We start from the raw sequence: 16,367 nt of genomic DNA on the forward strand, positions 1-16,367 counted from the left end.
GAGGCAGAGTACGGAGTGCTCTAAACAATAACAAGTGCCATGGAGCAGGGCAGCGAGGGAAAGCTCGGCTGCCATCTCTGGGAGCAGCTCTGGCTGTGCCCTGCCCTCAGGCGAACCCGCTCAGGTAACTCCTCTGTGCCTACAGGAGAGGGAGACAGGAGCTGCCCCGGGGCTGGACAGGCTGCTGGTGGATTTGAAAGAGCACGGTGGGACTTGTCTTTCAGCCTTTCCCCTCTTTGGGTGCATGTTTTGGGGGCTTCTTCACCTGCTTAGCAGGTAATTTACAGAATCCAAAGGGAGGGGGGAATATGTGTCAAAACCTTTGACTGAAAAGGACCGTAATGATTTACGGTTGTTGGGGAAGAGCGGAGAGGAGGCGGCTGGATGAGAGCAGGCGCTGCCTTCTTTATGCAGCAAAACATAACATGTGAACATTTTTTCCTTAATGAGGAACGCTAAAAACAGCGTTCCTCATTAAAGAAAAAAAAAAAGTGTGCTGTCCAAGTGCAGCGGAGTTTTCATCCGTGAAGGCGTAAACTGCGAACGCCCGAGGGTGGACCGCAGAGAGGGATGACGCTGGAAAGCCATCCAGCTTTCCTGACCTACTTGCGTCTCATTCCAGCTGATACGTGCGCGCTCCACAGGGCGCAGGGACAGCGCAGCGCCGGGAAGCGGCTCGCGGCTGCCTCCCGTGCATCCATCCACGCCTCCATGCCGCCTTAACCCCGCGGCCCTTCCCCGCGGGAGGGCGGAGCGGCGCAGCGCGGGGCGGGACGTGCGGCACCGCACGCCTCGGGCTCGGCCTCAGCCGCCGCCGCCCGGGGTGAGTCGCAGCGGGCGGGCCGCGAACTTGAGGTCCCGGGGCCGGCGTGAGGGCCCGGCGGGCGGAGCCCCGACCTGAGGGCCCGGCGCTCGCCGCCTCCCCCTCGCCGAGGCTCCGCCTGCCCGCGCTGTCCCCTTCGCCCTTCTGCGGGCCGGCAGATGCACGTAGGCTCGCAGCCCGCCGAGGCTCCGTCCCTTGCTTTTCCCCCTTCTTCTTAGAATGCCGGTGGTCCTGGGAGCTGCCTCGGGTTAGCAGCGCAGTTCGGGAGCGTCGCGTAAGTTGAGTGTCGGCCGAAAGCGCCGCTCTGGAGCGGGGCTGATCTCCCCGGTTCTGAACAAAAGCGGTGATCCTGGCCCCAGGGTCTCGGGCTGGGGTGATTCTGTGTTCTGCAGGTGCAGGAGGAAGCCGTGAGGAACGCTCGCGCCTGGTTCTTTAGGGAGAGCCCCTGACGGGAAGGTGGCAGAAATACGCACCCTGGCTGGGCCGCTGGTATTTGATTTATTTCTCCCCAGGTGAAACACTTCCGAGGGATCCTGATGTGTCTCTTTCAATCTACCGTTAGAAGGTTGGTTTCCCAAGTGCATTGTGGACTTAAGGCCTCGTCTTCAAAGAAACAGAAGTTTTGCTTGGAAATGGCCCGTCCCAGTTCAAGTAAGACGTGTATTTGTTTGCTTTAGCACCCCGGACAGGTTTTTAAGGTGGAATTGAAGTGCTAGGTTTTATGTGCTAGGTGAAATCCATGGCTTACTTAAAAATGTTTAAAACAGTGTGAAGTTGCTTTATTTGTCCCCCAGAATAGTAAAATTACCTTTCTGTGTCCATTTTCTGTAGAGTTCCAAAAACCCTTGCAGTCAGCATGGTTACAACATAAACACGTTTTTAATGTTTATAGTCTATGCACATAAGTATGCAATGGTTAATTGCATTTCCCTTTCATAATGCTAATGAGTAATAACACTAATTCCTCATTTCTTTATATAAAACTGGGCCTTGAGCATTTGTAGCAGTTCAGGAGCCCTGTTCAGGCTAGCAGTTAAGGCTGACCTCTTTGCACCTGTTTGGGGGTATTCTGGTTTTGTTTTTCAATTTGAGAATGTGCCTTAACTTGAAAACTGCACACAGGTACTATAGCAACCCCCTGATGTTGGGTAGCTGAGGCAAACTTGCTTTTTCTGCTGCCTTGAGCATCAGCGTTTGGCTGCTGCCAGAGACCTGGCTGGGAGGGCTTTTGGCCTGAGCTTTACACATTCAGGGCTTGTGAGGTTTGGTTTGCAGCAGCAGTTGGGGCATCAGAACTGCAGCGTTCTCTGCCCAGTCCTGTGGCTCTATGCTGTGGCTCCTGGGACCTCTCAGTGGCTCTTCCTCCCCAACAGGAACTTACCTGCCTTTGGGTGGGCTTTTCTATGTGTGGGGGCAGGGAGGGGGTAATTTTGGTTTTTATTTGAAAGATCACCTGGTAAATTGTGGGGATTAGGGTTGTGGTGAGCAGCTCAAAGTTCAGCTGGAGGCTGCTCACTCATGGGATACCGTAGGAGCCTGTACCTAGGCCAGTGTTGTTTAACACCTTCATTAATGGACAGTGGACCAGAGTGTATCCTTGGCAAGCTTCCATATAATATGAAGCTGGGAGGAGTGGTTGATACTCCAGAGGGTCCAGCCCCTGGGAATAAATAGCCCCAGGCACTAGGACAGGCTGGAGTGACCAGCTGGGCAGGAATGTCCCTGGTGATCCAGTGGGCACCACATTGCCCTTAAGCCAGTGATGAGCCCTTGTGGCAATGAAGGCTCCAGGGCATCTTCTCAATGCATAAAAGCACCCCATGGTGTTTGTCAGCTGTGAGGGTGGTCAGACAATGACTGAGTTGTGCAGGAAGGTTATGGAGTCTCTATCCATGGAGACATCAAAAGCCACCCCACAGGACACAGTCCAGGGCTCTGCCTGATCCTGCTTAAGCAGAGGGGGTTGAACAAAACAATCTCCAGAGGTCTGTTCCCACCTCAGCCATTTTGTCATTCTAACCTGTGTTGCTTTAAAAATCATATCTGAGGTAAACTGCAAGAAATTTTTTTTTATCTGTCTGTAGCTAACCTGTTCCTGTTTAATCTTGTCTTGGCTCACATAAAAAGGCAAAGGAAATTTTCCATCTTTTTCCCAAACTACCATGCAGGGAAAAATGGTGGGAATAACACATTTAAAAATATAAAATACAGCTGCAAACTTAGAAAACAGGAAAAATGCCTCAAAAGAAAGCACATTTTCCCAAATTACCTTAATTTTGAAGGTGATACTTTGTGGGGAAAAATCCAAACAAAATCAACAGCAAAACAAATGTTTTTTTTTTTTTCATCTCAGGCTCTTAAGTAACAATTAGCAAAATTAAGTAACAAAAAGCAAACTGTTCCTGGGTGGTGGTGCCAACAGTTGTTATTGGGGTAGCATCCAGTGTGGGGTTTTAGTTAAAGGCTCTGCCTTTCCAGTTTTGATTATAATCACATTTGGCACATGTTGCCCTACTGAGCCTGCTCAGACACTTATTTTGAGGATCTCCAGGAACTGCCCTTTAAATTCCAACATACAAGAAGCTCAGGAGCCAGTAGGTGTTCCGAAATTGAAGTCATGGCAGGTGTGTATGGAAGCCATGTCTTGATGTGTAAATGTGGCCTCTGAGGGCAGGGTGTGAGTGCCTGAACAGCTCCTTGTTTCCCTGCCCTGGCACAGACATGGCTGATTTCCGAGAGGTGTTTGCCAAGGCCAAGCACATCGCCATCATCACCGGAGCCGGGGTCAGCGCCGAGAGCGGCGTGCCCACCTTCAGAGGGGCTGGAGGCTTCTGGAGAAAGTGGCAAGCCCAGGTAGGTGCTGATGGCCATGCCTGCACAGCTGTGCCTCTGTGTCCGTCACACAGGTGAGCATGGAGCGTCAGGAACAGCTGGAGGAAAAGGTGGAAGGTCTCCCATGGCAGTGCAGCAGGGACAGAGCTCTTCCTGCAGCAGCTGTCTCTGCAGCTCTTCTCCGTGCCCTTGGGGATCTGCTCCTGTCCTTCGGTTTATCATTTGCTTGGGAAATACAACATTCTTGCAGGCAGCTCTGGGTCTTTCTGCCATCCTTGTTTTCCTGCAGTTCAGCTGTTTGCTCATCTTTTGACACCCTCACTGTTTTCCTACCATGTGGGGCCTTTCCTGTTTTAAACTCTTTAGCGTTTAAAACAAACCAAAATACCAAAGGAAGAACTGACAATAGAGACTGGTTGTTTTCTTTTAATCTTGGTGTCTCATAACACCCTTTGAAAATGCTTTAGACTTGTTTTATTTTGGGGCAGGTTCTTTAATTCTCCCACAGGCTGTCTCTCCTGCTGGAATGATCTTGCCAGCACTGGGATTTTGCCAGGAATGGTCTTGCCTGCCAAAGGGGTGGGAGAGGAGGTGGGAGCAGACACTGGGAGTACAGCTGAAGGCACCAACAATGTGAGCTCTGTGGGGGCCTCACGAGTCTCATCCTGCTGGTGCTGCAGGTGTTTCAGCAGCTGTTCTACTGTCAGTACCTGCTACCCCAAATGCTGCAATCACACCTGCTTTCTTTGTGGCTTTTAATTACAGCACTCCTGAAAGATCTGATGAAGCTAAAAATGTGTCAGAGACATGAGTTTTTGAAACTGGTTTGAATCTAAAGATGAGGTTTTTTGCTTTCAGTGACCATCAATTCAGATAAAGCATGTGTGTGTATAAATGTTTGGTCCTGCTGCATCAGAAACTTGCATTCAGTTTCTCTGTCAGTGGAATTGTGCACTGAGGTGCTGGACTGAGCTGCACCTTGTTTTTGAGAAAGAGAAGCCAAAATTAAAGTTATTGTGAAAAGCAGCTTCAATTTTACCTGCACACAAAATACAAGACATTAGACTTTGGTTTTGATAATGGATGTAATTTGGCTTGTGTTACACTTAAAGCAGAAAAGAAATTCGTAGCAAAGGAAATACATTTACTTGATGCTGAGTTTTATGGATGCTGTGGAAAAGAGTTGTGGTTGCCAAAAAAAGGATGTGCACTGGAATATCTCATCTTGCTTTGTGCTAAGCTCCTAGTAGTTTGGTAGGGCAGCACAGAGGATGGTTGGAGTGTAGTGTAAGCCCACGTACCACACGATTGTTGTAAGTTATTTCCTCTTTTGATCTGACGCTTTGACTTGTCCCCCCTGTAAGGGCTGTGGAACAATATTCTTATCAACTGCATTTGGTTATAGATAATCTGCTTTTTGATGACCTTGTGATGCAGGCAGTATAAATGCAGAGGTGTAGAAATGCAGCAGTATAAGTGGCAGAGATGCAGCAAGCTTCATCTGGGGAAGGGATTCTTCTTTCATAGTAGAATGACCTGTTACATCTTTTGCAGGAGCTGGCTACTCCAGGGGCTTTTGCGCGAAACCCTTCCCGTGTGTGGGAATTCTACCACTACCGGCGGGAGGTGATGCTGAGCAAACATCCCAATCCAGCCCATGTTGCCATCGCAGAGTGCGAGAAGCGTCTCAGCAAGCAAGGAAGGAGTGTTGTGGTCATCACGCAGAACATTGATGAGCTGCACAGGAAGGCAGGCACCAAGCACCTCTTAGAAATCCACGGTAGGAGCTGGCTCACATGTCTGCCACAGGCCAGGAAACCTGGGGTGGGGAGTGGGAAGAAGGGAAAATGGGATAAGTACAGAGAGGAAAGATTTTTGTCTTTAAAATTACATAATTTGCATAAAGTTATTTACAACAACACCCTGTTCTCCTTTGGAAGTTGTTTCAGGTACTTTGTAGCCTCTCTTTATTCCTCACCTTTAGGATCACAGAATCTCATCTTTCTGTTTTTATTGGATTCTGACAGTACACGGGAAATGGTTTTCCCTTCTTGCTTGCACAGTTTTCCGCAGATCCACTTAAATTCATGTGGCTGTGACACCTGGCTGGTTTCACTTAGGAAAGGGGAAAAGAATCCTCAAGGATTCCACTGTGTGGTAGGGGTGGTGTCCGACTGCCACCAGTAAATGGTGTATTGGCAAGCCTGGCCTCACCAGCCCTCACCAGGTGTTTTCCCTCTGTCCTGTTCTCACTTGTGCACTTCTTGGCTACAGGAGGACAAAGGGACTGGAAACAATTGAGATTCCCTTACCTTTCTTTCCTGCAGCCAGTGGCCCTCCCCCTCTCTTCCCTGTAGTCAGTGGCATTCCTTACTCCCACAAGGTGCCAGAGGAGCACATGGCAGGTGCAGCACCCTGGGGGTCAGCGGGGGTTTGGGATCTGAGGAAGTGTACAGGTGTGGAGAGGAAGAGGGTGTGGAAGCCCTTCTCCATCCCTGGAGGTGACCCCACTCGTTTTTTCACTTCTCAGGCCCTGCCACAGGGTAGAAGTCTCCCAGGACAAAGACCCATCCTGGTCCTCCAGTCATGTGATGCTTTTTAACTCAAGCATCACTAAAGGTGTAAATGGGATTTCCCACCACCACTTTTGTGCTTTGGACACAGGAAACCTGCACAAGCTGTTTAGCAGCTGTGGACCCAATGAAGTCTTGACAAGAGTTTAATTTTGGTTATTTGTATTCCTTACGAAATGGACACAGTTTTTAGCTCTTGGCTATATTACACATCTCAACAGCATGTTAGTAATGCTACAGAAGTTTTGGGGGTGGAGTTTTGCATCAAACAAAATGGTGTTGACCAGCATATTTTATTTTTTTAAGAAAATGTTTCTGATGGAAGAGGAAAAGCAATAAACAGAAATCATCTCCCTCAGTGATATTTTAAATTATGATTTTCCTGCAAAATATGTTATGGGACTGTGTATTCCTCATGTCCTGAGGCAGAACAAGGTGGCACAGTGGGACTGTCTTTGCTGTTGCATTCCTGTTGTAAGTTACCTGCAAGGCACAGCCTTCAAGGTCTGTAAAGAGCAGCTGCCCAGGATAAACACAACCACTTGCCTGCACAGCCACACCTCAGAGCCACTGCTTCATCCCTGATGTTTCCTCTTTGTGTGTTCCAGGTAGTTTATTTAAAACTCGGTGCACCAGCTGTGGAAATGTAGCTGAGAATTACAAGAGCCCGATCTGCCCTGCACTGGCTGGGAAGGGGTAATCCTTTTTTTCTTTCACCACCAAAAAAGGAAGTGAGCAGGGGGATGGGCCAGGCATATACTCAAAGATTTTTTAGGACTTTTTTCCCTTTACATTTCACCAGACCTTTAGATAATTACATAAATAGTTGTTGTGCCTTTGACAGTTTTGGCCAGCTTATTAAAGTTGCTCAGCTTCAGGATACTTCTGGACAAATTCCTGCCTGCTTCACGTATGGTATTTTAGGATTGTAGTAGGCGTTCAAGTTGGCTGAAGTTGCAGATTCTTTGATTGGAGGGTGTGCTTTAGAGAATATGAAGGTTTTTAGAGAATGTTAAGTTTTTATTAATCTATAAAATACCTTTTGTACTGAACATGTGTTTCCATTTTGTGACTACAGGGCTCCAGATTCTGACACAGAAGATGCTGCCATTCCAGTTGAAGACCTTCCTCAGTACGTATGGACCACTTTGTTGGGCTGTTACCTCTTCATGCTTTGTGCATCTCAAAGCTTCATGTTACTGTTCATGTTGTTTTGGAAGGACATTCCACAGGAGACAAAGAACTCTGTGCAGGGGGACAGAATGTAAGAAAATAAAGATTGTGTAGAAAGTAATCTTACCCCTAAGGAGTTGCAGCTGGGCCAATTATCAAAGATTAGGAACAGGCCTGACTTTAACAGGCCACAGCTGTAACCAATGAGAAGAAGAGTGCTGTAAAAGAGTGGGGTGGTTGAAAACTGGAGTCAGTTGGCTGCTTTGTGAAGAACAAAGAGTCAGTACTCTGAGGAGCTACTCATGAGAAACACCAAGAAGGTATGAAACTTTTGCGATAGGAGACAACAGTATGGAACCCCTGCAATAGGATGAGAACAACTCTGGAACTCTGCCCCAGGAAACTGAGTCTAAAGTTACAGGGGCATCAGACAAAGGAGCATGTAGAAGTTATCATGGTCATAAAGGCATCACATGTTTGTGTACCTGAGCACCAAGATGAAATGTGGCCAAATTCCTGGGGCTTGTAGTAAGTGAAGTAGTAGGACAATGGCAGCAAGAAAGTGAGTGCTACAGCAGTAAATGTTTTGTTACTTTGCAGGTGTTACCCTCTGTTTTTCTGGAATACCATGGTGGGGTCCCCTCACAGGCACAGAATGTGCCACAATGCTTTTTTATGTTGCCTGAAGCTTTGCCTTAGCTAGTTGCAGATGGAAAAAGCCACCATATTTTTCATCTGATTCCTAAGGAAAAAGAGGCTAACAAGATGCTTCTGTCTTTTGGGTCATTTTCTCCTTAGAACCCTGTCAGCTAGTTTGTTAAAGCTGATGGAGGCTGAGTTTTAACTTTCATGCATTTCCAGAGCTGAGTAAGGGGAAGACACAATTAAGTATCTGTACTGAACAACTTTTCAGCACCCCCTTCCTTGTGATCATGCAGTACCATGTGTATTTCCAGTATGTGTGTAGCATGGAATGATCTGCCTTCTGTCCAGCACGTGGTAGAGGAGGGTGTGGGGAGGGCTGTGAAGGAGGAGAGAGGATGATGGCAGCTAAGACTGCCCAGGGGAGAATGCGAGCTGCTGACGTGTCCCTGTGTGGTGTGTGAGCAGGTGCGAGGAGGACGGCTGCAAGGGGCTCCTGCGGCCCCACGTGGTGTGGTTTGGGGAAGCCCTGGATCCCGGCGTGCTCACGGCGGTGGAGAAGGAGCTGGATATTTGTGACCTCTGCTTGGTTGTGAGTGGCGCTTTCCTTACCTGTCCTCTGAACCGCCAGGGAGGCCACACTAGGGACGTGGCAACTCCTGGGCAAAGCAGATGCATCTGAGCTTCCCTGAGGGAACTGAAAGCCCCAGAGGGCTTCTCTAGTGTCAGTGCAAAACATTAAAAGACCTTTCTGTTTGAAAACGTACACAGACTACTCAGAAGTCAAGTACACAGGGGTTAGAGATTAGACAATGTTTGGCTGCTGAATTTTACTTCCCCTCTACTCTGCTCTAGTGAGACCCCACTTCTGGTGCCCCCAGCAGAAGGACATGGAACTGTTAGAGCAAGTCCAGAGGAGAGCCACAAAGTTGATAAGGGCACTGGAGCACCTTCCCTGTGGAGAGGCTTGAGAGAGTGGGGCTGCTCAGCCCGGAGAAGGGAAGGCTTTTGGGAGACCTTGGAGTGGCCTTCCAGTACTGAAAGAGGCTTGCAAGGAGGCTTCATCAGGAACAAGGGATGATGGCTTTTAACTGAAAGAGAGTGGCTTTAGATTACATATGGGGAGACATTCTTTACTGTGAGGGCGGTGAGGCACTGGCACAGGTTGCCCAGAGAAGCTGTGGGTGCCCCATCCCTGGAAGTGTTCAAGGCCAGGTTGGATGGGGCTCTCAGCAACCTGAGCTAGTAGAAGGTGTCCCTGCCCACGGCAGAGGGGTTGGAACTAGATGATCTTTAAGGTCTCTTCCAATCCAAACTGTTCTGCCATTCTAATTTCTCAAACAGTAAAAAATACAATTATTTTGATGCTCAATTTGAAAAGGAACTAAGTTATAATGTGCTGCTTTTTTGCAAGGTGGTTTACAGGCCGTGTACATTCCAGATCCCTAACCAAAACACTTGCTTAGACTGTCTTCCGTTTGCAGAATGACCTAAAGTAACAGAAGGAAAGCTTCATTGGGTTGTTATTTTTCCTTGAAGACAAAGTGTGTCATTTTGTTTCTGGGATTTTTTTCCATCTACAGTCACAAATGGGTTTCTTTAGGCTGCATCAGAGAAACAATTCCTGATTGCTGTGCTAAGTTAAATAGTTACATGTGCAGTGACACTGATCAGATACTGATTCGGTTTAATTTCTGAAGGCATCTAGTAGGCTTCAGTGCATGTACAGTTGTGAGAAGGGCCGTCACCTCGGGGCTGGGTTGGTTTGGTCTGCTTGAGTGCTGTCCTGCCACTCTTGTGCCTCCTGTCCCACTGCCCGCAGGTCGGGACCTCGTCCGTGGTGTATCCTGCGGCCATGTTCGCCCCGCAGGTCTCGGCCAGAGGAGTCCCGGTCGCCGAGTTCAATATGGAAACCACTCCAGCCACCGACAAGTTCAGGTAACGCAGCTCAGGGAACGCCTTCAGTCCCCTCCTTCCTGCCCCTGGTCCAGCTGCCAAAACGCTGGGTTAGACAAATACGGTCTAGTTTGCCCCCCGCCTTATGAAATATTGAGTTTCTGTTAAAAAGTAAGAAAAGAGGATTCTTCTTCCATGGTGGAATTTTCATCTAAGACACAAACCGTGTTATTTAAAGGGTGAGGCTGAAGTCTGTCCCTACGCCCCACAAGGCCTAAACTCCTCTCTCCTCCTCGTCTTTCCTCCGTCCCTGCCGTGCCCCCGCCAGGTCAAGCAGCGGGATGCGCCGGTGTCTGCCCGCGCCCTAAACCTGCCGCTTCCTTCCAGGTTCCACTTCCCGGGCCCCTGCGGGACCACGCTGCCGCCGGCGCTGGCGCGACACGAGACGGAGATCATCTCCTGAGCCCTGGGATCATCTCCTGAGCCCTGGGATCACCCCCGGAGTGCCGGGGCGGGCGGGCCGGAGGCGGCGGCGGGACTCGTCCCACGGCAATAAAGGCGGGGCAGGGTCCTGTACTGTCCTCCCGTGTCCTGTATTGTGTGTGCGCGCATCCCGCGGGCGGGGCGGGGCTGGGTGGGTGTCCCGGCGCTCGGCATTCCCCGGCGGAAGGCGGGAGCGCTTCCGGGGCGGGCGGCGCAGGGGCCGCGGCCATGGCGCGCCGGCAGAAGGCGAAGGCGGCGGCCGCGGGCAAGCGCGGGGCTCCCGCCGCGCTGCCCAGCCCGGCCTCCTCCTCGGAGGACGAGGCTCCGGAGGAGGTGCCCTTCGGCGTGGCGAGGGAGGCGGCCGAGGCCGAGCGGAAGCTCGTGGGAGAGGCGGCGCGGAGGTGCGGACACGCCGGGGCCTCCTGCTCCGGAACGGCGGCTCCCACACCAGCGCTTCCCTCCTCTTACCCCCTCCGCCTGGCCCCGCTCATCTCCCCTTTCACCCCTCTTACCGCCGCCTTAACCCCTCGCTTACCTCTCTAATCCCCACCTCCACCCCTCTTACCCTCTTAGACCCCTTTTTACCGCCGTACACGCCTCTTTCCCTCTCTTATCCTCCCCTTATTCCCTCCCTTATCTCTGCTTATGTACCCTTGTAGTGTCCTTAACCTCCCTTCTTTACCCCACCACCCCTCTTAGGCCTCCCTGGCCTCTTCTCCTTCCTTATCCCGCCCGTAACCCTTTCCCCCCCTTCACCCCTCTAAGCCCCTTTCACTTTTTCACTTTTCCTATCCCTTATCCCCCCACTTGCCCGTCGTCACCTCCTTTGCCCTTCCAAGCCCCTCCAAGCCCTCGTTCACCCCCTTTGCCCCGCCCGTAATCCCCCCTCTCCCACCATGAAATGCTGACGGTGGCTCCCGCCTTCCCGCAGGCACCGGGAGCTGCAGAAGGAGAAGCGGCGGCGGCACCAGGAGCTGTTCGCGGAGCAGAAGGTACCGCGCTATGCCCCGGCTGTCTGTCTCTGTGTGTGTGTCTGTCTCTGTGTGTGTGTGCGTGCCGGCCGTGTCCGTGCCCGCCTGACTCCCCGCTCTCTCTCTCCCCCGCAGAAGCGCAGGCTGCTGCCCGAGGCCGTGCTGCAGGAGCTGCAGGAGCTGCAGGATGTGTCCACACGGTGAGGGGATGAGGGGAGGCAGCGGTGGCTGTTGGGATCCCCCTCTCCGGATCTCCCACCCCTGGGGCAGCCCTTCTGGGAGACCGTACTGGAAATGGGGGTTTCACGGCTTTAGTAAAGGAAGGGAGTGTGAATTGAAGAGTAACCTGTTGCCTTCCCTTTGCTCCCCAGGCCGGCTGAGCAGGCTGTGGCAGATGACCCAGGTATGTTACAGCTCACTTCGCTAACTCCTGGTACGTCAGGAGTTCATTCCCGTGCCAGAGCTCCAAGGGGGAGCTCTGGTGAAGACACCTTCTCCAAGTCTTAATCATGAGCACACTGCACAGATTCTTTTCCCCAGGAAAAGAAATGTCTGAGGAAAAATACAAAGTTAGATTCAATCTAATTCTTACACCTTTTACAGAAATCACTTGCTGTGCAGTGGTTTCAGTTAAATAGCCTGAAGTGTTTAAGGAAATCATGGGCAGGTGTTACAGCAGAAAAAGCAAGGTTTACTAAAGGTGGATTAATATTTAATCTTCATTTAAGTTATAGAGGCTGTTCCTGGGTAGAGTTGTTAAATTGCCTCTATACTTTATATATCAAACTACAGTTCAATAGCATCTGTAGGATATTAAGTAACTCTTTTCAAACTCAGAATTACAAAATCAAGAGTCTAGAGTGTTTACAACTGCTGTTTTTGCTTCATCTGTGCTTTGAAGTACTTAGAAAAAATCTTTTATTTAAACAGTTCTCTCATCCAGCCCTCACATGCTGTTGTATGGTGTAACTGCTACTTTTTCTTGATTTTATTTAAAAAAGATCTGTTGTATTGACATAACAAAGAAATGAGCTGGGAATGAAGCAAGACTGAAGCCAGAGTTGGATTTCCCTTTATGGGTTACCCACAGCTGTTGTGTTGCATTGAATTTTTGTCCAGTGACGAATCCCATTTTGTTGATGCTGAGGGAAGCTGGCTAGCAGTACTTTGGGTTGCTCCCCTCAGCATATTTTTCCCTCCCTCTTACAGCTGTTCATCCTAGTCAGTGCTTCTGAAAAATGCTGCTTGTTTTAAGTCCTGTTTCCGTTTCACTGACTGGTTTTGATTTGTAACCTTTGGGAAATTTCGTTTACAAGTTACTCTAGATGAAGAACTTGAAGCTGAGGCTGTAGAGCTGGAGCAAGGTCAAGCTGAAGTGCAGGAGAAGAAAGGCAAGAGGAGGAAGGGTGCCAGGTAGGAGGAGGAGATGATTTTGCCTGGTGTGGGAAGGTCTGTTCTGTATGGCTGTACCCTCTTCTGCACTTCATGTTCCCCCATCCTTTGTCTGACTGAAAGCATATTTATGTGCTAGAAGTGCCTTTAATATCTTCTGGTTTAGCATACTTATATATGTGTGCATACATATATATATATAAGATAGAAATAATTTTTGCATATTACATATATGTAACTGCTATGAGATGGCTGGGCAGTCATAAGCACAGCAGTACACATTGTGTTGGGAGCTGGTTGAGCACCACATTCCTGCATTTCAATCTGTTTTTCTCTCTGCTCTTTATTTCATTGTCACTGATGGCACTAGAGAGGAATTGCCCTAGCTTCTGGTAGGAGGAGCTCAGGACGCCCAAGGAAACTACTCAGGGCACACAAAGGCATAGGACAACAGCTTGAGAGTATTGGTCCAGCTTTTTATTTTTTAATACTGCCACAAAGCTCATCTGAGTATCACAAACCATCACTGGCTGCTGCTGTGCTCGAGTAGCAAAGCTTGACAGCAGTGTGTGTTGTTCTGGATCCTGTAACCACGCTTCAGAGGTTTACATCTCTCTTTGACTAGGACAAAAAGGAACTATGTGGCTGTGTGCCTGAAGGACCACAGTGCCACAGGCCTCCACCAGCAGCTGGCCAAAGACTTCCTAAATGCTCAGCTCTACGGGCCACACACCAACCGGGTACCAGGTAAGCACTGCTGCTCTTGGGTGGAGCCTTGTCTGTCTTGAACTTGGCTATTAACACTTGTCTCCATTGCAGCAAATGAATTTTTCTCCCTTGCAAACAAGAGAGCCCCTGTCAAAAAAGCTGCTGTTCAGTTTGTGGACAAGTCTTGGGGTGAGTATAGAAAGTCAGAGTAGGTACTGTTTTCTGCATATGTGGCTAAAAGTAGACATGAATAAAAGCAGGGTTTCCGTGCTAGAGGATCCTGGCTTCTGATCCTCTAGCTCCAAGCACCTGGAGAGTAAGGGAAGGGCAGCAGAGCACTGCAGTCTCAGCAGGTGTCACAGGCACACCCCCCCAGGGGTGGTGTATGAGACACAATTTGAAAAAAAATTACCTCATTTTTGGTATGCTAAGAAACAGCTCTTGTATTACAGCCAGGGCTGCTCAGTGAAATAAATACTTAAAGAGCTGTTGTTTCAGCCTCCACTCTCTGAGCTGTTGGAAGGCGTTTTAGATGTATCTCAGACTTAAAAGATACCAAGATCCCAGAACCTCGATGTGAGCAGAGGGGAATAGCACCCATTTCTCCTCATTTCCATAATGGACAGGGACAGCTTCACACCCACACATTCTGTGAGGGTCACGAACACAAGAGGGAAAAGTATCTGGTCCTTAGCTAGCAGGGCCTGCTTTCCATCTGTGCTCCATCACTGCAAGCTCCACTGTATTCCCCCCACCCTCCTAAGGAGGCTGGTGCAAACTGCTGCTCCTGGCCAGTGAAATGCACCTGGAGCACATAAAATACTGTAGGAAGTTTATCAGTGTTTGAGGTTGTTCTGCTCTGAAATGCTGCAGCTGCCAAGGGATTGCTGCTTCTCCAGCACATGGGCGCTAAGAAAAATGGTAACTAACAGCTTTTTTTTTTTTTTTTTTTTAAGGGCAAGATAAAAAGGAAAAAGCAGCAAGGTTTAAGCAACGCTGGCTGGCAGCACATATCAGAAGTGGAGTCTGAAGATAGCTTTTTGAGAAGATGCTGCTAAGGACTTTTAGTGACAGTTGATCTCAACACAACACAGGTGTTTTTCCCACTTCATCATCACTTTGCTTTCAGCTCCAGCCAGCAGAAGGCACTGAGCTGAGCCTGATGGAACTTCCCTGTACTCTCCTCTCCCCCTTCAGAATTTCCTGGGGAAGTTACAGAGCAGCCAGGCCAGTGTTGTAGAACAGCTGGTGCTAGGACCAGGCTTGCTGAGCTGCCTCCGTGAGGCAATGCCTTTGCAGAGAATAAACATCAGCAATGTTGTACCTGTTGTTGTGGATGCCGCATTTCTTACAGCAGGCAGTCACTCCTGCTGCCTCAGTGACATGTGTCTCTAAGGAAAGGCTGTACCCTAACAGCAGAATCACTACATCAGCTCCCACAGCAGGACACTTCTCTCCAGCCTCAGGATTTCTTTCCAGCAGTAAGGGATTTTCCCCATCTGCAGGGAGGCCTGAGTAAGCTTCCTGCACTGTTAGCTAGATCACTGTGTGGCAAGAACACAGCAAAACCTTTCACCTGGACCAGCCCAGCTCCTCGGGGAGGTGGCAGCTCCCCTCAGAGGTCTCCACAAGAACTGCTGTTCTAGGGTGGAGCTCTAGAACAAGACAATGTAGCATACACGTCCATGCTACCGAGGATGTAGACGTAAGTTTTTAATGGCTGGTTAATTATGATATCACTACATTTTATTGCGATATAGTACTATTTAAGCACTTTTAAAAATGCAAGGTGTACAAAGATTAAATTAAGACTGTAAATTGACTAAATATTTGGTTTTTATATAAATAGGTCATAACCACACTGTGTTGACATGTAATACTGTTATAATACAACAGTTAAACTGGTGAGCCTACACAACAGAAGCTGTCTGTAGTTAAACAAGGAAACAAAGTTGAAAAGACCATGTTAAAACAAAAAACTACTAAGATCAACAGGTTGGGATTGTAAGTAGCAACAAACATATTCACTCAGCTCCTGAGTAATTCAAGTTTTACAGTACACATTAAAAAATATCATTTCTTCCCATCAACACTATATATCCAAACCATTTGCATTTTGCAAATTACACTGATTGAACTATGTAACAATGGGGGTGGAGGTTGGCAAGTCATCCTGCTTGACGTTTACATCACCCACATGCTAATACATCCATGTTTTCTATTCTTCCGTCCCACCACAAGGTAGCAGGATTTTTGGTTTGTTTTGGACAATCGTTCAAAGGATTGGTACTTGTCAATTTGGATGTCTGACGTTACCAGTGATATTTTCAACTCTTAGTTGTCTAAGAGGTTTAAAGATGGAAATCTCCTAACACTAAGTTAGAAATCATTTGCATCATGCTGTAAACTAGGAAGCAACATAAAGCGACAGACTTGTCCTTAGTACATAATTAAAATTCCAAATTCCAGTCAGCAGAGCTGGTCTACTTTCCATGTTGAATATGCCACAACGCCTTTCAGACCTTCAGAATGCATAGCTAGTGTAGGTAGTCTTCTACTGTGGCAAAGGCGCAGGATCCGATTCCTGACCGGGCCATCAATCCTAGACACTGTGACGCCTGTCCCATGGCCAGGGCAAGCGGGGGTTGCTTTGGCAGATTGTGAGTCTCTGAAAAAGAATCACAGTGCAGTTAAAATACCTGAATCATTTCATAATAACACACTGAAAACTTGACATCTAAACTACTTAAATCATTCATCTGCAAGTTTACTCTTAGAGCAAGCCCCGAAGTAGGAGCAACAACATGACCTTGCACAGCACCGTTACTGAACAGGCCAATTTTGCTCTGAACTACAACAGCAGGCAAGTACCTG

At 48.8% G+C, this 16,367-nt stretch overlaps 3 protein-coding genes across 7 annotated transcripts in view; 2 read left to right on the forward strand and 1 right to left on the reverse strand.

The window, feature by feature from the left end:
* The first annotated feature begins 635 nt into the window (after positions 1–635).
* Positions 636–10,520, forward strand: SIRT5 (sirtuin 5). 2 transcript variants are annotated; one of them, XM_005481763.4, is made up of 9 exons: positions 636–823; positions 1,336–1,474; positions 3,543–3,676; positions 5,210–5,435; positions 6,837–6,924; positions 7,307–7,360; positions 8,512–8,635; positions 9,866–9,981; positions 10,327–10,520. In XM_005481763.4, the coding sequence occupies exons 2-9, from the start codon at positions 1,360–1,362 to the stop codon at positions 10,400–10,402; spliced, it is 933 nt and encodes a 310-aa protein (XP_005481820.2). In that variant the 5' UTR covers positions 636–823; positions 1,336–1,359; the 3' UTR covers positions 10,403–10,520. The 2 variants fall into 2 exon arrangements, with proteins under 2 accessions (XP_005481820.2, XP_005481819.2); XM_005481762.4 differs by lacking the exon at positions 636–823 and adding an exon at positions 830–1,097.
* Positions 10,521–10,597: 77 nt separating this feature from the next.
* Positions 10,598–14,816, forward strand: NOL7 (nucleolar protein 7). The gene is made up of 8 exons (XM_005481761.4): positions 10,598–10,823; positions 11,354–11,414; positions 11,529–11,593; positions 11,765–11,796; positions 12,710–12,806; positions 13,411–13,532; positions 13,605–13,682; positions 14,450–14,816. Exons 1-8 carry the CDS (start codon positions 10,651–10,653, stop codon positions 14,521–14,523), a joined length of 702 nt encoding a protein of 233 aa, XP_005481818.1. The 5' UTR covers positions 10,598–10,650; the 3' UTR covers positions 14,524–14,816.
* Positions 14,817–15,191: 375 nt separating this feature from the next.
* The window catches only part of RANBP9 (RAN binding protein 9), a 38,860-nt gene continuing 37,684 nt past the window's right edge, over positions 15,192–16,367 (reverse strand). For all 4 annotated transcript variants that reach the window (XM_074543021.1, XM_074543004.1, XM_074543013.1 and 1 more), the window contains exon 14: positions 15,192–16,161. In XM_074543021.1, coding sequence (XP_074399122.1) covers positions 16,031–16,161 — 131 coding nt within the window. In that variant the 3' untranslated portion in view covers positions 15,192–16,030. The remainder of the gene's footprint in view (positions 16,162–16,367) is intronic.

This window comes from Zonotrichia albicollis, chromosome 1 (assembly GCF_047830755.1).
Source record: "Zonotrichia albicollis isolate bZonAlb1 chromosome 1, bZonAlb1.hap1, whole genome shotgun sequence".
Lineage (NCBI taxonomy): Eukaryota > Metazoa > Chordata > Aves > Passeriformes > Passerellidae > Zonotrichia > Zonotrichia albicollis.